Source organism: Caloenas nicobarica, chromosome 35, assembly GCF_036013445.1.
Source record: "Caloenas nicobarica isolate bCalNic1 chromosome 35, bCalNic1.hap1, whole genome shotgun sequence".
NCBI classification, from domain to species: domain Eukaryota; kingdom Metazoa; phylum Chordata; class Aves; order Columbiformes; family Columbidae; genus Caloenas; species Caloenas nicobarica.
In genome coordinates, this window is record NC_088279.1 from 296,388 (window position 1) to 315,964 (window position 19,577).

Below are 19,577 nucleotides of genomic sequence, written 5' to 3' on the forward strand. Positions count from 1 at the left end.
TGCCATGGGGCTGGGCTGCAGAGCAGCGAGTGGGTGGGGAGGACAGAGCTACGGACAAGGGGCGCTTTGGGGCAGCGCAGGTGCCCCGGGGGTCCGCGAGCAAAGGGGCGATGGAGGGGGCAGTGTGGAACGGGGGGGCCGGAGAGGAGAGAGGAGGGAGCGGGGACACGTCTCACAGGGGAAAAAATGCCCGCTTCCTTCAGAAGTGCTAGAACTCCATCTACAGATACAAGACGCTCACTCTAACCCCCGCTAGATAACCTGAGCGTCCGTCCTAGGAGAAGAGATTGTATCAGCAGCTTGGTATGCAGCAGTAAAAACCAAAAAACAACGCTCCATTTTCATTGCAGTCAGGAGTTCTGGGAAAACACAAAGCACGTAGAAGAAGTTTCTGCCTGAACATCGCCATCGGGGACTTGGAGAACAGATGGGCTGGTGGAGGGAATTGGACGACGACCTGGAGAGAGGCCTGAGGAAGGAACCGTGTTGTGCGGGCCTCTCCGACCTGCAGCTGCGGTAACAACGGCTGCTGCGTGGACTCCACCTGCTGCCCGAGCCAAACTTGCCCCCACGCCCTGGGAGGAATTGCGTTACGGAGGCCGCTCCGACCCGGGGACAATAACTGCTGTCCAGGAGACGGATTTTCACCCGTTGCCTGAGCCCGACTCGCCCCCACCTCCTCCCCGTGACAGGGGCCAGCGAAGGAGAGCACGCGCAGGGGCTCGCCGAGGGCCTTGGGGTCGCCCAACGGACCGGCAAGAGCCCCCGGGCCGAGGCGGCGCAGGCGGGTTCTGGCAAAAGAATCGAGGACGCTTTGGGCTGCGCGGTTAAGCCTGGATTGCGCGGTACAGGCGGAGATTGGCCTCGATCTGTGGGAGTGAAGGGGGGTGAAGAAGCATAAAAGACAATTCCTGACGGGACATCGTTGAGATCTCCCCACCGAAGGATCCTGGGCCACGACACGGGACCGGCAGGACTCTCGTCACGGGACCCGAGACCAGAGGGACGCCTTTGGAGCTCGTTCGGTGGTAGCCAAACCTCATTCTGCCCCTTTCTTTTTACCTTTCCTTTTTCTCTACTCTCTCTATCGCGTGTCGCTTTACAGGCAAATTAATAAAGCAACACGGCTTGACTGAATTATAACCCCTTGGCATTTTGGTTGCCTTAATTTTGCGCCTCGAGATCAAGGTAAACGAACCATCACGAGCCCATCACCGAATGGCCGTGACGGAGGGACACCAGAGGCAACACGGGGACAATGAGAGACCCAAGGGGACGTGGGGACACTCGAGGGGACACGGGGCAGGACACGGGCCTGGGGGCACATGGGACACACGGGACAGGGGAGGGGACACAAGGGAGGGGACAAGGGGGACAGAAGGACACACACGGGACATGGGGACACTCAAGGGGACGGAAGATGGGGGGACACAGGAGGAGACATGGGACACAAGGGGACGCGGGGGACATTGAAGGGGACATGGGGACACTCAAGGGGACACAAGAGACATGGGAAGGGACATGAGGGGACAAAGGAGGGGACACAAGGGGGACATTGGGGGACTCGGGACACAAGGGAGGGGACACAGGGGGACGCAGGGACACGGGGGGTCAATGGGATGGGACAAAGGGACACGGGAGGGGACTGGGGGACATGACACAAGGACATGGGACACAAGGACATGGGACACAAGGGACATGGGACACAAGGGACATGGGGGGACACAGGAGGGGACATCGGGGGGAACAAAGGGACACACAAGGGACACCGGACACGAGGGGACGCTCAAGGGGACACAGGGGACATGGAGGGACAAAGAAGGGGACACCCCCCGCCCCCCACCCTGGGACCTTTGGGGACCCCAAGAGAGACACACAGACCACCCCCACCCCTCCCCCCATGGGACAATGAGGTGACACAATGAGGTGACATGGGACACTCCAGTGGCTTCAACCCGGTTGGTTTATTCCCCCAGGGGCAGCTTTTTCAATATAAAAAAAAAAACCCACACACAAAATGAGGCAAAAAGTGAAAAACGAACCCAAAGGGGATGGATTGTGGGGGAAGGGTGCGAGGGGACAGGAGGGGACACGAGAGCCCCAGAAGGGACACGGGGGACACTGGGAACCCCCCGCGGCTGGAGCGGCGTTTCTGGGTGGAAACAGGAGGAATTTGGTGCCGCGGGGCTGTAATAATTTAGTGATGATGTCATCACCCCAGGTTGGGGGGGGGGGGTGACAACGGGGAGCAGGAGAGGGGACAATGACGAAGGTCAAGGGCTCGTGGGTGACCATGATGTAGGACGAGGATTCTCCAGTGATGATGAAGGTTTGGGGCTCTGGGGTGACCATGATGAAGGACGAGGGCTCTTGGGTGACAATGATGAAGGCTCTGGGGTGACCATGATAAAGGATAAGGGGTCTTGCGTGACCATGACCAAAGTTTGGGACTCTCTGGTGACAATGACGAAGGTCAAGGGCTCTTCGGTGACCATGGTGAAGGTCAAGGGGCTCTTGGGTGACCACGATAACAACAAGGATTCTCTGGTGACCATGACGAAGGTCAACGGGCTCTTGGGTGACCATGATGGAGGTCAATGGGCTCTTGGGTGACAATGACGAAGGTTTGGGGTTCCGGTGACGATGATGAAGACCAAGGGCTCTCCAGTGCCACCGAGGACAATGGTGACGAAGGCCACAAGCTTCCAGTGACAATGGTGACAGCCACTGACCTTCATCCTCCTTGGGGACCTTGGTTGCACTCCCTGGGGACCTTCAATCCAACCTTGGGGACCTCAACCCAACACTGAGGACCTTCAAACTAACCTTGGGGACCTTCAAGCCAACCTCAGGGACCTTCAAACTGATGTTGGGGACCTTGATGTCACTTTGGGGGACCTTCACAACAACCTTGGGATGTTGGGATGGACCCAAACCACCACAAATCATCCCCAAAACTGCTCCGGTGGTCCCCTCCCGGATGCCTGGGTCCCCTCCTGTAGATTGGGACCCTGAGGAGTCAACCCAGCGCTTCATCCCTCCCGAGGAGGAGGAGGAAGTTCCGCCCCCACCCCATGAAGATGATGATGAAAACCAACGGCTCCTCGTTGACATGGATGAAGACCAAGGGCTCTCCAAGGATGACGAAGACCAAGGATGACAACATCGAAGACCAAGAGCTCGTTAAGGATGATGATGAAGACCAAGGGCTCTTCATTAACACTGACGAAGGCTGAAGAATTATGTTGAAGACCGAGGGCTCTCTGAAGATGATGAAGACCAAGCATGACGACGTTGAAGGCCAAAGACGATGACGTTGAAGATCAAGGGCTTTTTTAACACTGATGAAGACTGAAGAATTCCACTGAAGACCAAGAGCTCTTTGAGGATGATGGTGAAGACCAAGGGCTCTTCGTCGACACTGATGAAGACCAAGGGCTGAGGATGACGAAGACCAAGGATGACGACGTTGAAGGCCAAAGATGATGACATTGAAGACCAAGGGCTCTCTGAGGACAACGGTGACAGACAAGGGCTCTCGAAGGACGATGACAAAGACCAAGGGCTCTCTGAGGATGATGACGGGGCCGCCTCAGGCCTCCTCTTCAGCCTCCTCCCCAAAATCCTCCTCCTCCTCGGCCGTGGCGTCCTGGTACTGCTGGTACTCGGACACTAGGTCGTTCATGTTGCTCTCGGCCTCGGTGAACTCCATCTCGTCCATCCCCTCGCCCGTGTACCAGTGCAGGAAGGCCTTGCGGCGGAACATGGCTGTGAACTGCTCCGAGATCCTCTTGAACAGCTCCTGGATGGCCGTGCTGTTCCCGATGAAGGTGACAGCCATCTTGAGCCCGCGGGGCGGGATGTCGCACACAGCCGTCTTGACGTTGTTGGGGATCCACTCCACGAAGTACGAGCTGTTCTTGTTCTGCACGTTGAGCATCTGCTCGTCCACCTCCTTCATGGACATGCGGCCACGGAAGACGGCGGCCACAGTGAGGTAGCGCCCGTGGCGCGGGTCGCAGGCGGCCATCATGTTCTTGGCGTCGAACACCTGCTGGGTGAGCTCGGGGACGGTGAGGGCTCGGTACTGTTGGCTCCCGCGCGACGTGAGCGGCGCGAAACCCGGCATGAAGAAGTGGAGACGCGGGAACGGAACCATATTGACGGCCAGCTTGCGGAGATCGGCGTTGAGCTGACCGGGGAACCTCAAGCAGGTGGTGACGCCGCTCATGGTGGCCGAGACGAGGTGGTTGAGGTCGCCGTAGGTCGGCGTGGTCAGCTTCAAGGTGCGGAAGCAAATGTCGTAAAGCGCCTCGTTGTCAATGCAGTAAGTCTCATCCGTGTTCTCCACCAACTGATGGACAGACAGGGTGGCGTTGTACGGTTCCACCACCGTGTCCGAGACCTTCGGCGACGGGACGACGCTGAAGGTGTTCATGATGCGGTCGGGATATTCCTCGCGGATTTTGGAGATGAGCAGCGTCCCCATCCCCGAGCCGGTGCCGCCGCCCAGTGAGTGGGTCAACTGGAAGCCCTGGAGACAATCGCAACTTTCCGCCTCTTTGCGCACGACGTCCAGGACCGAGTCCACCAGTTCGGCGCCTTCCGTGTAGTGGCCCTTGGCCCAATTGTTGCCGGCGCCGCTCTGGCCTGGGGGCACCACGGGGACATCATTGAGGGGTCACCGAAGGGGTCTGGGGACCTTGGGGGAGAGTTTGAGGGACCTGCGGGGACTTTGGGGACCTTAATCCCAACGTTGGGGGCCATCAAACCCTCACTGGGGACCTTGATGTGACCTTGGGGACCTTAGATTCTAACCTTGGGGACCTAAAAAGGGACCTTGGGGACCTCGATGTCACCATTGGGTACCTTGATCCCAACCTTGGGGACCTTAAAATGGACCTTGATGTGACCTTGGGACCTTAATCCCAACCTTGAGGACCATAAAAGGGACCTTGATGTCATCTTGGGGACCTTGATCCCAGCTTGGAGACCTTCAAAGGGACCTTGGGGACATTGACGTCAACCTTGGGGACCTTGATGTCACCCCTGGGGACATCGATCCTGCCCTTGGGGGCCATCAAACCAACCTCGGGGACCTCAACCCAACTTTAGGGACCCCAAAGCAACCTTGGGGACCCTTCAAACCAACCTTGGAGATCTTCAACCCAACTTTAGGGGCCTCAAACCGCCCTTGGGGACCCTCAAACCACCTTGGAGACCTTGATCCCAACCCTGGGGACCTTCAAACCAACCTTGGGGACCCTGATGTGACCTCAGGGCTCCTGGAGGTGACATTTGGGGACAGGAAGTGATGTCACTCACCGAAGACGAAGTTGTCGGGCCGGAAGATCTGCCCGAAGGGCCCCGATCGCACCGAGTCCATGGTCCCCGGCTCAAGGTCCACCAGGATGGCCCTGGGGACGTATTTACCCCCTGGGGAGAATGGGGACAATGAGGGTGGGACTGGGACACCCCAAAAACGAACCCAGTGCCTGAGAAAATCCCCAAATCGGCCAAAAAACAGAGAAAATCAGCCAAAAATTGGCCCAAAAATGCCCCAAATTGACTCCCCAAACACCCCAAACTGCCTCATTTAACCCCAAAATCCACAAAACCTCAAAACTTCCCCAAAAAACCCCAAATTGATCAAAAAGTGGAGAAAATTGGCCCCAAAACGCCCCCCAAATCACCCCAAAACTGCCTCCCCAAGAACTTCAAAATTCCCCCAAAAACCCCTGAAATTGGCCCCAAAAAACCCCAAATGGCCAAAATTGTCCCTCAAATCACTCCAAAACTCCCCAAATTGGCCCAAAAATGGACAAAATTGCCCTAAAAACTCCAGAAATTTTACCCCCAAAATTGCCTCAAATGGGGGGGGTGGGGGGGGGATAGGGGGGACGACAAATTTTGGGGAATTCTGGAGGGTTTTGGGGAATTTCGGGTCCCAACAGGGTATTTTTGGGTAAAAAGTGATTATTTTGGGACAACACCAAACCCAAGAAGGATATTGGGTGCCAGAGGCACATTCTGGGGGGAAATCAGGAGATTTGGGGGCACCACAGAAATTCTGAGCAAGCGTATTTCGAAGCATAGAAGGTGGATTTTAGGTTGAAAAATGGCGATTTTCAGCGCAGGGATTTGTGGGTGTCGCCAGCAGCTTTTTGGAGTGAAATGTGGGGGTTTGGGAGACAAATTTTGGGGGTGAAAAGTGAGAATTTCAGAACACATAGCAGAAAAAGGAACCAGCACCATTTGGGAGCACAATGGGTGGATTTTGGGGCAAAAAATGGCCGTTTTGGGATTCAAGGCTGCCAGCAACAGCTTTTTGGGGTGAGAGCTGGCGATTTTGGGGCGACACGCCGCGTTTTTGACCGGCCGGACCCACTGGCACGGGGGAGGGGGATTTGGGATTTGCCGGCGTCGATGGGTTTTTGGGGGGAAATTTGGGGTTTTTGGGGGCGGGGACTGAGAGGGGACCCCCGGGGGGTGGGGTGGGGGTGATGATGTCATGATGATGTCATACCAGTGGCCTCATTGTAGTAGACGCTGATGCGGTCGAGCTGCAGGTCGCTGTCCCCGTGGTAGGTGCCAGTCGGGTCGATCCCATGCTCGTCGCTGATCACCTCCCAGAACTGGGCGGGGCCACAGGAGGGTGTGGTCACAAGGGGGTGTGGCCATGGAGACTCCACCCCCCCAGCCCCACCCCCTCCTTCCATATGGATCCTTGGGGGGGGGATCTGCACCCCACCTCCCTTGGGGTTTTAGGTGGGAGGGGCTTAGAAAGAGGGCAGGGCTTGGAGGGGCAGAGCCTGATTGGACAAACCCATCCCCGGGGGGCTGGTTGGTGTATGGGGAGTGAGGCCCCACCCCCAAAGGGGTGGAGCCTCTTTAAAGGCGCAGGTTCAGCTCCCCCAGGGGCAGAGCCTGTAGCCAAGGGGGCGTGGCTTTGAGGCCTGGAGGACGAGCCAATGGGGCAGCTTGATGCGGCAAAGGGGGCGGAGCCAACCCCAAGGGGCTGGTTGGTGAATGGGGGGGTGAGGCCCCGCCCCAAAGGGGTGGAGCCTGCGCTAAAGGGCGGGAGCTCCATTGGACAACCCTGGGTGGCTGAGCCTTGAATCTGATTGGGCGAGCCAGCCCAGGTGGGAGGAGCTTTGAGGCCTGAAAGGATGAGACACCCTGGGGGCGGAGCCAACTGCAGGAGAACAAATGGGAGGGTGGGACATGGCAAAGGGGGCGGAGCCAACCTGAGGGGGGTGAGGCCCCGCCCCCCCAAAAGGGCGGGAACCGGAAACCGTTTGAATTTCAGTGACAGCCCCAAATTTGCCTTTTCCTCCCCCCCAAAAAATCCCCCTCCCCGCTGTCAGATTTCCCCCAAAATTTTGATTTTTTTTCGCCCAAAAAATGTACCAGGGCGGGCGGGGGGGGGTGGGGACGGGACACGCCCTGTCGGGGAAAAAAGGGCCAAAACAGTGCGATTCTGGGTTTAAAAGTTTAATTGTGGGGACATTTGGCTTAAAAAATTTCATTTTGCACTGAAAAATAAGTTTTAAGGTAAAAAGCAGAAATTTTGGGGCCTCTTTTTTGGGGCAGAAATGGGCATTTTTGGAAAAAAAGCTGCCAAAAAATTATAATTCTGCAGTAAAATGATCTTGTTTTGAGGCTAAAAAACACATTGCTGAGCAGAAAAATGGCTTTTTTGGGTCAGAAAGCTGCTTTTTGGACGTTTTAGAGAACAAAGATGCTGTTTGGGGGCTGAAAAATATATTCTGTCTTATTTGGGGGTCAAACCACTCAATTTTAGGGACAAAATTGCCATCGTGCAGCAAAAAAATGATGTTTTCAGGGTGGAAAAATATAAACTGTGAGGCAAAACTCAGCATTTGAGGCAAAAAATGGCATTTCATTCTTGAGCGAAAAGCTCCATTTTGGGGCTGGAAACCTCCATTTTGGGACCGAGAATCACGGGTTTAGCTGTGAAAAAATCCACTTGCAACTAAAAAAAAAAAAAATATGGGGCGAAAAAGGTTTTAGGTCCAGAAAAGCCCATTTTGGGGCAGAAAAAAAAAATTGACGACTAAAAATGACAATTTAGGAAAAAAAAATCTTTCTCTGAGGGTGAAAAGCTCCATTTTGGGGCTGGAAATCCCTTTAAAGAGGAAAAAACCCCCACATTTTAATGCTGAAAAAAAAAGGTTTGGGGTTAAAAAATAAATCGTATTTTAGATCTAAAAATCTCCATTTCGAGACCAGAAAGTCTGGAATTTTTCCATTTTAGGGCAAATTTTAGAGAACAAAGCTCTTTTTTCGAGGGTGAAAACTCCATCTTGATCCCAAAATCCTTCATTTTGGGATTTTAAAACCTTTATTTTCTTAAAATTCCCAGACTGTATTTCAGGTCTCGAAAAGAAAAAACGCCATTTTGAGGCAGAGAAAATGGCATTTTTGGGGCGAAAACCTCCCATTTTGGGACTAAATGATCCCATGGGGGGGGACATGCCCATATTTTGGGGCTAAAAACCCCCATTTGGGGGCAAAATATCCCTATTTTTGGCTCAGAAACCTTCTCTTTTGGGGTGAAAACCCCTCATTTTGGGTCCAAACGCGCTGTGGGCAGCACGACCCGATTTGAGACCCATTTAAAAAAAAAAAAATCTTTATTTTGGGGTTAAAAGCCGCACTTTTAGTGTAAAATATGCCTCTTTTGTAGCCAAAATACCGTATTGGGGGGCGCAAACTCGTTTTTTAGGCGCAAAAATCCCCATTTTGGGGCGGCTTTAAGGGGGGGAAAGCGCTTGTTTTTTCGGCTTAAAAATCCTGTTTGGCGAAAGGGCGGGAAACAAAAAGCCGCATTTTTGGGGGCGAAATCCGCCCCTAAACGGGTTCGATTTAGGACTGAAAATCCATCAATCGAGGCCAAGAAAAAGCTATTTTGGGGCCGAGCTTCGCGCGAAGCTGTTTAGTCGATGGGGACGACGAGGGGAAGGTGGCTCTTTCGTGTCAAAAAGGGCGGTTTCGGGTCCGAGGGCGCGTTCCGGGGCCGCCGGCCGCGGGCGGGCCGCGAACCCGCCATTTTGGCGCCGCGTGCGCGGGCGGGGCCGCCCCCATTTTGAGGCCGGAAACCTCCATTTTGGGACCGAACCGCTTCGTTTTTCACCCGAACCCCCCCCCCTCAAATTCGCGAACCGGCTTGTTAATTTAGGCGTTGAGCTGCGGGGGAAATGGGAAATTTGGGGCGAAAACCGCCCCGCTTCGCGGCCGCCTTTGTCTGCGCGCGGAGGGAGGGGCCGCGCCGCGTGGGGAGGGAACAAGGGGGTCCACCCCGCCCCCCGCCGCTCACCTTGGCCCCGATCTGGTTGCCGCATTGTCCCGCCTGGATGTGGACGATCTCCCTCATGCTGGCGGCGCTGGCGCGGTTGGGCCCCACCCGGGTTCTTTTTTTTTTTTTTTATCGCTAGGAAAGATGGCGCGGCCCCTTTAAAGCGAGAGCGCTGTCAGCGGCGCGCGGCGGCGGCGGGAAACAATGGCGGCTCGCGCCGGCCGGCGCCGCCTCATATAGAGAAAGAGGCGGCGCCCCGCCCCCCGCGCTCCCATTGGACGGTGCCGCCCGCTCGCCTCGCTCCCATTGGGCGGTGCGGGCGGGAGGCCACGCCCCGCCGCGGCCTGTGGTTAAAAAAACTGGCCGCGGCCGCTCTGCCTCTCTCGGAGGACTGTCCCCGCTTCTTCTCTATGCTCCCCGCCGGAAGGACGCGCGCAGCAGCCAATGGGAGCGCCCGCTGGGCGGTCACGGGGGACGGTGACGACCAATGGGAGCGGGAGGGCGGGGCGAGGGGGCGGTGGCGCGGGACGGGTGAGTGCGAGGAGCACTTCGGGGCATTTTGGGCAGTCCCGGGGCACTTGGGGGGGGCGAGGGGCTGTTTTGGGGCAATCTGGGGCCCTGTGGGGCAGTTTTGAGGGGCTAAAGGGGCAGTTTGGGGGCAAATTGGAGCCTTTTGGTGCATTCTGCGTGGTCCCAGGGGCACTTGGGGGGTTAAAGGGCATTTTTGGGGGGTGCTTGGGGCAATTCGGGGGCTGGGGGGGCAATTTTTGTTCCCCTGGGGTAATTATTTCTCTCTTCCCTCCCCCCCCAACCCAGGTAATGAACCGAGGAATCGACCCCCCGTTGGGGGCAGGTGGGTTCCTCGGACACCTGCGTCCCTTCCCCTTGCCCCAGACGTCAGGGGCCCCAAAACCCACCTTTTTCACCCCAAAACCTCCCCTGATCCAGCTGCAGGTGCAAAACCAGCAATTCCAGATGTTGCCGTCCCCCAGAATGGACCCTGGGCCCTCGTGGAGAGCGATACAGACGTGGACTCAGATCCAGACGTTCCCGTGGACCTGGAACCACCAACTCCAGATGTTGGACGCCCCAAAACCCAATATTTCCCCCAAAAAACCTCCCACGGTCCAGATGTGACACTAAAGAGACCAAATCCAGATATTCCACCGGTATCACACAGCGATGGGGACAGCGATACAGACGTGGAGCTGGAACCGCCAACCTTAGATGCTGGACGCCCCCAAATCCGACGAATTCGACCCAAAACGTCCCAACATCCAGATGTTCAGCACGACAACAGGGACATCAACAGGGACAGTGAGACAGATGTTGAGGGCGACCCCCCAAATCCAGCTGTTTCCATCCCCAAAACGCCCCTGAACATCTCAACAGATCCCCCCATGGTGCCGGAGACTCCGGATCCAGATGTTGCACCCTCAAATTTGCCGTTTCTGGCCCCGAATTCAGGGGACGGGAAAGAGAACGACAGCGACGGTGAGAGGGGGTGGGCGCGGACGCCTGGGTCCCTCCCAATGCCTGGGTCCCCTCTCACGCCCCTTTCTCGCCCCCAGGTGACCCCGCCCTCTTCTTGGAGCCCACCCAGAACTTCCTGTCGCCGGCGGATGACGGTTGGTGGCCCCGGATGCCTGGGTCCCCTTTCCCCAGACACCTGGGTCCCCTTTTCCCGGATGCTTCGGTCCCTTCCCCTTGCCCCAGATGTCGGGGCCCCCAAAACCACCATTTTCACCCCAAAACCTCCCCTGATCCAGCTGCAGGTGCAAAACCAGCAATTCCAGAGGTTCCCACTCCCCAAAATGGACCCTGGCCCCTCGTGGAGAGCGATACAGATGTGGACTCAGATCCAGACGTTCCCGTGGACCTGGAACCACCAACTCCAGATGTTGGACGCCCCAAAACCCAATATTTCCCCCAGAAAACCTCCCACGGTCCAGATGTGACACTAAAGAGACCAAATCCAGATATTCCACCGGTATCACACAGCGATGGGGACAGCGATACAGACGTGGAGCTGGAACTGCCAACCTTAGATGCTGGACGCCCCCAAATCCGACGAATTCGACCCAAAACGTCCCAACATCCAGATGTTCAGCACGACAACAGGGACATCAACAGGAACAGTGAGACAGATGTTGAGGGCGACCCCCCAAATCTAGCTGTTTCCATCCCCAAAACGCCCCTGAACATCTCAACAGATCCCCCCATGGTGCCGGAGACTCCGGATCCAGATGTTGCACCCTCAAATTTGCCGTTTCTGGCCCCGAATTCAGGGGACGGGAAAGAGAACGACAGCGACGGTGAGAGGGGGTGGGCGCGGACGCCTGGGTCCCTCCCAATGCCTGGGTCCCCTCTCACACCTCTTTCTCGCCCCCAGGTGACCCCGCCCTCTTCTTGGAGCCCACCCAGAACTTCCTGTCGCCGGCGGATGACGGTTGGTGGCCCCGGACGCCTGGGTCCCCTTCCCCCGGGTGCCTGGGTCCCCCCCAGACACCTGGGTCCCCTCCCGTAGGTTGGGATCCCGAGGAGCCCACCCAGCGCTTCGACCCCCCCGAGGAAGAGAAGAAGGAAACTCCGCCCCCCGCGGCCCCACCCTGCCACGCCCTGGACACCAGGGTCCCATCCCGGACGCCTGGGTCCCCCCTGGACGCCAGGGTCCCCCAAGCAGTGACGGTGCCATCGAGTGAGGAGGTGAGTGGACCCAGGTGTCCTGGGTGCCCCCCACCCGCCCTGTTCAAGGGGACCCAGGCGTCCAGGAAGGACCCAGGCGTCCAGGCACTGACCCCGCCCCCCCAGGTGGGGGCGGGGCTTCGCCGCAGCCAGCGATTGGCCGAGAGCCGAGGGGGTGGAGCCAAAGGGGATGGAGCTCCCGGCCCCGCCCCTCCCAGCCCCGCCTGCCAACCGTGGTGCGATCGCCTCCGGCCCCGCCCCCCTGCACCGGAGCTGCCAATCACGAGGCCCTGCCCACCGCCCAAGCCCCGCCCCCCGATGAGGCGTGCACGGGTGGGTGTGGCCAGAGGGGGGGCGGGGCTAACAAGGGTGGGGTGGGTGGGGGGCTCATTGGGTGGGCGGGGCTTGTGGGGGGGGCAGGTCTGACTGTGGCCCCACCCCCAGCAGGAAGAGGCAGAGTCTCCATTGGTCCCCAGGCCCAAGCTCCGCCCACGGGTGGGGCCGAGCAACAACCCCCCCCAGGTATTGTGGCCTCACCTCCCGCCGGTGTCCCCAGCATGTCCTGGTGTCCCCACCATGTCCCCACATTCGTGGGGTTGGTGGTGGCCCCAGGGTGTCCCCAACATGTCCCCAAGTGTCCCCATGTCCTGTCCATCGTTGTCACCACCCCAGGGGTGTCCCCACTGTGACCCCAACCTGTCCCCATGTCACATTGATGGCTGTCACCACCCCAGGGGTGTCCCCACGGTGTCCCCCTGATGTCCCCAATGTCCCCTCATGTCCCTAGGTGCTGTTCACAGGGCTAGTGGCCGCCCCGGCGCTGCTGGTGGCCCTGGGGACACTGGGGGGTTCGGTGGCCACCGATGTCACCGGTTGTTCCCACCTGGTCACCGACCGTGTGCGACGAACCGTCAAGTTCCTGTGTGGGGTGGCCCGAGGGATCCCCATTGTCACCCCCCAGTGGCTACTGCAGGTGATGAGGGCACAGGGAGGAACACTGGGGAGAAGGGGGACATTGGGGACAAGGGAACGGGGGACACCTGGGAAAAGGTGGCCCAAGGGGTCCCCATTGTCACCCCCCTGTGGCCACTCCAGGTGACAGGGGGGACACTGGGGACAAGGGATGGGGACCCTGGGGATAAGGAGAGGGGGTTCTGGGGACAGAAAAGGAGATTTTGGGGACATTGTAGCCTTGGGGACAGGGCGGTGTTTGGGGACACGGCAGCTCTTGGGGACAAGGGGGGACCTTAGGGACAAGGCGATGGGCGTTTGGGGACAGAAAAGGGAATTTCGGGGACATGGTGGCCGTGGGGACAATGGAGGGGCCCTTGGGGACAGGAGAGCCCTTGGGGACATGGGACAAAGGCCTTGGGGACAAGGGACAAAGGCTTTGGGGACAAGGGAAGTGGCTTTGGGGACACGGTGGCTCCTGGGGACATGGGGAGGTGGCCTTGGGGACATGACAGTCCTTGGGGAGAAAGATGGGGCCCTTGGGGACATGGGATGTGGCCTTGGGGACAGGGGGGTGTTTGGGAACAATGGGGTGGGACACGGGACACGGTGGCTCCTTGGAGACAGGGGGTGTCAGGGGGTGACCGTGGTGTCCCCAATGTGTCCCCACCGTGTCCCCAGAGCGCGGCTGCCAGGCGAGTCCTGCCCCCAGATCCCTTCCTGGTCAGTGACCCCGAGCGCGAGGGACAATTCGGGTTCCAATTGTCACTGTCACTGCGGAGGGCACGACAGCGCCCCCTGCTGCAGGTCAGTGCTGCCACTGTCCCCAATGTCCCCAAGGGTTCCCAAGGGTCCCCAAGAGTGTCCAGTGTCCCTGAGTGTCCCCTTGTGTCCCCTTTGTGTCACCCCCCATCACTGTCCCCAGGGCTACGAGATCCATGTCACCCCCAGCGTCCATCCCCCCCCCGAGGACATGAGGGACATTGTCACTTGTGCCGGGGGCACCTTCCTGCCCCGCATGCCCCGAACATACCGGGTGAGGGGACAATGGGGACATCGGGGGGGATGTTGGGGAACACTGGGAGGGGGACATTTGGGATAATGAGGGGGGGGACACTGGGGACAATGCGGGGGTGTTTGGGACAATGGGGAAGACATTGGGACACTGAGGGGACATTGGGGACACTGTGGGGATGTTGGGGACACTGGGAGGGGGATATTTGTGACACTGAGGGGACATTGGGGACAATGGGGGGATGTTGGGGACACTGGGAGGGGGATATTTGTGACACTGAGGGGACATTGGGGACAATGGGGGGATGTTGGGGACACTGGGAGGGGGATATTTGTGACACTGAGGGGACATTGGGGACAATGCGGGGATGTTGGGGATGATGTGGGGGACATTGGGACACTGAGGGGACATTGGGGACACTGGAGGGATGTTGGGGACAATGGAGGGGACATTGGGGACAATGGGGGGATGTTGGGGACCTAAAGCCACCAAGGGGTGGCTGGTGGGTCCCTATTGGGGGGGGGGGCGGGCAGAGTGTCCCTTCCCTCCATTATCCACTCACCCCATGACCCCCCCATGTCCCTTAATTGTCTCCCCCTCCACCTGGCCCCGCCCCCTCCTCTCCGGCCCCGCCCCCTCTGACCAGCCCCGCCGCCTGGTGATCACGTGTCCCGAGGACGCCGCGCGCTGGGGCCGGGCCCGGGCCCTGGACCTGCCCCTGAGCTCGGCCGAGCTGCTGCTGACGGGGATGCTGCGGCAGAGCCTGGAGCTCCGCCCCTTCCGGCTGCCGGCCCCGCCCCCCGAGCAAACCCCGCCCCCCTGACCGCGGCTGCCGCGGCGGAGCCTGGAGCTCCGCCCCTTCCTGCTCAGGGCTCCGCCCCCGCTCCAGGCCCCGCCCCCTCCTATAAACACCGTTTGAGCGTTTGAAACATGAGACGTTTTTGGGGGGAGATTTGAGTGGGTTTTCGTGGTTTTTTTTTTTTTTAGGGGAGGGGGATTTGGAGGTTTCTGGGGGATTTGGAGTTGGGGGGTATTTGGATTTTTGGGGAAGATTTGGATTTTTTGGGAGAATATCAATTTCGGAGGGGATTTGAGGTTTTTAGGGGATTTGAGGTTTGGGGGGCAAAATTTGGGGGGTTTGGGTGGAAATCTGGGGATTTTGGGGTGGAAAACCATTGGGCTTTCAATTGTCCACAACGAGGCCATTGGTCCCCAACAAAGCCACTTGTCCCCAGGAAGCCGTTGTCCCCATGACGCCACTTGTCCCCAGTGAGGCTGGTGTCCCCATGACGCCACTTGTCCCCAGTGAGGCTGGTGTCCCCGCGGCTGCCAGCGCCCCCTACCGCTGTCCCCGCAGCAGCCCCGGGATGGCGGCTCTGGCCTTGCGACACCCCCGTTCCACTGCGGTGACATCAGGGACGCCCCCGGTGACCAGGAGCCCCCGGGCCACCCGCAGCGTCCCCAGGAGGTGACACTTGGCCAGGCGGGCGCTGGCGTCCCACAGCGTCTCGGCCGCCGTCACCGTGGCCACCAGCTCCTCCCCGGGGCCACCAGAAGCCACCGCGGCCTCAACGTCCTCGAGGAGCCGCTGCAGGTGACAGTAGAAGCCAGTGGCCCCGTGACAAGCGGCCACCAAGCGGCCCAGCGGCCCCGCGGCCGCCGCCGCGCATCGTCCCCTCTCCCGGGCCACCCCCGCGGCCACCGCTGTCACCGCCGCTGCCTCGGTGGCCTCGCTGGCCGCCCGCAGCCCTGCGCTGGCCTGGGCCACCCGCTCCCCATGCGACATCACCTCCGAGGCCACTGCGGCCACCTCAGTGGCCACCGGCAGTGCCCGGGTGGCCGCCAGCAGTCCCCGAAGCGCCGCCTCCTCCTGGGCCACCGCGGCGGCCAGGTGGCCCTTGGGGACATCAGCAGTGGCCCCAGCGGTGGCGACGGTGACAACAGCGTCGCGCAAGCGCTCGGCGTCACCCGCCGCGGTGGCCCAGGTGGCTGCAGCTGAGGCCACCGCTTCCCGCCACCGACGGGTGATGGTGGCCACTGCGGCCCAGGTGGCACCTGGGGCGGCCTTGGGGACGTCGGGGTCCCCTGGTGGGAGCGCAGCGGTGGCCGCCGGGGTGGCTGTGGTGGCCACGGTGGCCTCAGTGGCCCCTGGGGTGACTGTGGTGGCCCAGGTGTCCCCCGTGGTGGCCCCAGTGGCCCCGGTCGCCCCGAGGGTGCGGAGGAGGCTCCTCAGGCTGGTGGCCCCGCAGGGTTGGTGGCCCATGGCCCGTCCTATGGTGGCCACCAAGGCCACCAGCCCCGCGCGCAGGGATCCCGGGGACGTGGCCACCGGGATGTCCCCCGCAATGGCCCCGAACTCGCCCAGCGTGGCCACCGCGGCCACCAGCGGCTCCAGCAGTGCCGGGGACACCTGGGGACAAGGACAGGGGGCGTTGTCACCTCTGGGGTGCCCCCATCTCCCCGTGTCACCCTGGGACCCCCGTGGCCCTTGTCCCCTCACTGGTGTCCCCTTCGTGGTGCCCAGATGCCACCCCCCGTGGCATTTGTCCCCTTGTCACCTCCCCGGTCTTCTGTCCCCACCATCCCCTGTCCCCTCTGTCACCCCCTGACCCCCTGTCCTGTCTGCCACCCCCATCCTCCTGTCCTTGTCACCCCCGTCCCTTTGTCCCCCTGTCACCTCCTGCCACCCCATCCCCATCCTCTTGTCACCCTCCTGTCCCCTCTGCCACCCCCGTTCTGTCCCCATGTCCCCCCATCCCCTTGTCACCCCCATCCCCATCCCATCGTCAGCCTCCTGCCACCCCCTCCCCTGTCCCCCCGCCTCCTCCGTCCTCCCTGTCCCCTCCCCCCCACCCCCTCCTCCCCGTTGTCCCACCTCGGGGGTGACAAGGACCCTGGTGGCCCCGGGGGTCCCCATGGTGTCCGGTGACGCGTCAGTGGCCGCGGCCGCACTCAGGGCTGGGCTGGGGGAGGGGCTGGCCCGAGAACGTCACCCGCCCCCCAGTGACGTGTCCCCCCTGGGTCCCCCCCGCCAGGGCCCCCAACGGGGTCCCGTGTCCCCTCCGTGTGACACAGTGTCCCCTTTATTGTCCCCAAGGGGGTCCCACAGGCCTCAGTGTCCCCAACGGGCGCCAGTGTCCCCCAGTGTCCCCAACAGGGCGCTACGGCCTCCAATGTCGCCCCCCCCCCGATGTCCCCAACAGGGCCTTGTGTCCCCAAGTACCTCCCAGTGTCCCCAGACAGGACAAGGGACATCAGGGTGTCCCCGAGACCCTCCCACTGTCCCCAGAGGAGACAAGGGACATCCCAGTGTCCCCAGAAGGGTCAAGGGACATCGGGGTGTCCCCAAGACCCTCCCAGTGTCCCCAGATGGGGCCAGGGGACACCAGGCTGTCCCCACCACAAAGGGCCACCCCGCTGTCCCCAAACCCCCGATGTCCCCATCACCGTCCGCTACTCGTCCCCCGGCAGCGCCCGCGCCGCCTGTTCCAGCCGCCGCGTCCCCTCCTCGTCCCCCAGCACCGTCCCCAAGGCCACCACGATGTCCCCGAGCAGCGCGGTGCTGGCCGGGAACCCTCGGGCCACCTCCAGGTCCTCGGTGACAGCGGCCACCAGGTCCCTGAGGTGACCCGTCACCTCCTCCAGCGTCCCCAGGGTAGCGGTGGCCGCAGCGGCCTCGGCGGTGGCCTCAGTGGTGGCCGCGGTGGCGGCCGCGGTGGCCCGGGCCAGGCGGCGGTACCGCAGCGCCTGGTGCCGCTGGTGGCTGGCAGCGGTGACAAGGTGATGCCGCGATGTCCCCAGGGCCCACAGCACCCCCTGGCAGAGCAAGGTGACCGTGGCCAGGCAGGGGACGAGGTGACATTCCTGCGTCACCCCCAGGGACTCGCGCACAGCGTCCAGGGACACTAGGGGGACAGGGGGACGTGGCAGCTGGTGGCACCTCCCGGTGGCACCTCCTGGTGTCCCCTGTCCCCTCCCAGTGTCCCCAGTTCTCTCCTAGTGTCCCCAGTGTCCCAGTGTACCCTCCTAGTGTCCCCAGTTCCATCCCAGTGTCCCCAGTCCCCTCCCAGTGTCCCCTGTCCCTTCCGGGTGTCACTGTCCCCTTCTGATGTCCCCAGTTCCATCCCAGTATCCCCAGGTGTCCCAGTGTTCCCAGTCCCCTCCCAGTGTCCCCTTCCATTTGGTCCTTCCTACTGGTCCCTCCTGGTCCCCACTGGTCTATATGGGTCTGTAGGGCTCCCTACTGGTCTGAACTGGTCCCTACTGGCCTGAACCGGTCCCTACTGGTCTGTTCTGCTCTGGTCTATACTGGTCAGGGCAAGAGAAAGTCTACAGGCTTGTAGAGCTTCTTACTGGTCTGTACTGGTCTGTAGGGTTCTCTACTGAACCAAACGGATCAGTAGAGCTCCCTACCGGTCTGAACTGGTCTGTAAGTTCTGTACTGGTCTGTAAGTTCTGTACTGATCTAAATGGATCTGTAGGGCTCCCAGTTGCTCCGCACTGGTCCATACTGGTCTGTACTGGTCTGTACTCACGCAGGGGGGCGCAGAAAACCATCAGCCCCAACGCCAGGGTCCGGCCGGCCCAGAACACCCGGCGCTGGCGCCGGTTCCGCCGCAGCTCCCGCTCCAGTTGGGCCGCGGCCGCCTCGGCCGCTGCCCCCAGCGCCCGGTACAGCCCCTCGGGGTCCAGCCCCGGGGTCTCCGACGTCCCCGACGTCCCCAACGCCGCCACCGCGGCCACCAGCGCCTCCTGCAGCGCCACCAGCGCCGCCTCCGCCCCCTCCAGCACTGTTCGCGCTTGATCCAGCGCCAGCGCCACCGTCACCGGCATCCCCAGTGACTCGGTCAGTGCCACCAGAGCGCCCAGGGCTTGGCCAGTGGCTTCTGTGGCCGAGGCCACCGCCGGGGACAGCAGTGGAGAGGACATCCTGCAAGAGACCCAGGCGTCCGGGTGGGACCCAGGAGTCTGGGAGGGACCAGGGAGTCCGGGTACAGAGCCCTCCCCAAGGCCATAATGAAGAGGGACCCAGGCGTCCGGGAGGGACCCAGGCATCCGGGAGGGGACCCAGGCATCCGTGTGGGACCTAAGCGTCCAGGAGGGACCCAGGCACCCAGGTACAGAGCCCTCCCCAAGGTCATAATGAAGAGAAGAGGGACCCAGGCTTTCGGGGAGGGACACAGGCGTCCAAGAGGGGACTCAGGCATCCTGGTGGGGACCCTCCCCCCAAGCCCATAATGAAGAGAAGAGGGACCCAAGCATTTGGGGGGAACCCAGGCACCCTGGAGAGGACCCAGGCGTCGGGGCGTGGCCACCACTGCCACTCTAAGGGACCCAGGCATCCGGATGCAGGAAAACCCCCTTCACTTCCCTTTCCGTACCCATGGAGGGGACCCAGGCGACTGGGTGGGACCCAGGGGTCCGGGGGGAGACTCAGGCATCCGGGTCCAACCCCCCCAGCACTTACCTCCGTGTACCCTTCGGGGACCGTCCTCACCAGCCGGTGACACCCACGTCACGTCCCCTCCTCCGCCCTCGGGGCGCCCCGGCTTCCGGGCTCCAGGGAGGGACCCAGGCGTCCGGGGCCTGCAGTTACCCCCTTAGGCC

The 19,577-nt window shown here is 60.8% G+C and overlaps 3 protein-coding genes across 3 annotated transcripts; 1 reads left to right on the forward strand and 2 right to left on the reverse strand.

The window, feature by feature from the left end:
* Positions 1 to 1,945: 1,945 nt before the first annotated feature.
* Positions 1,946 to 9,522, reverse strand: TUBB (tubulin beta class I). Its single transcript, XM_065654804.1, has 4 exons — positions 9,341 to 9,522; positions 6,527 to 6,635; positions 5,326 to 5,436; positions 1,946 to 4,650 (listed from the first exon to the last, which is right to left on the reverse strand). The coding sequence occupies exons 1-4, from the start codon at positions 9,395 to 9,397 to the stop codon at positions 3,593 to 3,595; spliced, it is 1,335 nt and encodes a 444-aa protein (XP_065510876.1). The 5' UTR covers positions 9,398 to 9,522; the 3' UTR covers positions 1,946 to 3,592.
* Positions 9,523 to 9,834: 312 nt separating this feature from the next.
* MDC1 (mediator of DNA damage checkpoint 1) lies at positions 9,835 to 14,907 on the forward strand. The gene is made up of 13 exons (XM_065654783.1): positions 9,835 to 9,850; positions 10,136 to 10,172; positions 10,268 to 10,813; positions 10,891 to 10,947; positions 11,089 to 11,634; positions 11,712 to 11,768; positions 11,847 to 12,025; positions 12,131 to 12,337; positions 12,449 to 12,526; positions 12,792 to 12,977; positions 13,637 to 13,762; positions 13,881 to 13,991; positions 14,617 to 14,907. Exons 2-13 carry the CDS (start codon positions 10,139 to 10,141, stop codon positions 14,791 to 14,793), a joined length of 2,304 nt encoding a protein of 767 aa, XP_065510855.1. The 5' UTR covers positions 9,835 to 9,850; positions 10,136 to 10,138; the 3' UTR covers positions 14,794 to 14,907.
* LOC136000822 (uncharacterized) lies at positions 14,883 to 16,933 on the reverse strand. Its single transcript, XM_065654809.1, has 2 exons — positions 16,846 to 16,933; positions 14,883 to 16,380 (listed from the first exon to the last, which is right to left on the reverse strand). The coding sequence occupies exons 1-2, from the start codon at positions 16,885 to 16,887 to the stop codon at positions 15,310 to 15,312; spliced, it is 1,113 nt and encodes a 370-aa protein (XP_065510881.1). The 5' UTR covers positions 16,888 to 16,933; the 3' UTR covers positions 14,883 to 15,309.
* Positions 16,934 to 19,577: the final 2,644 nt, after the last annotated feature.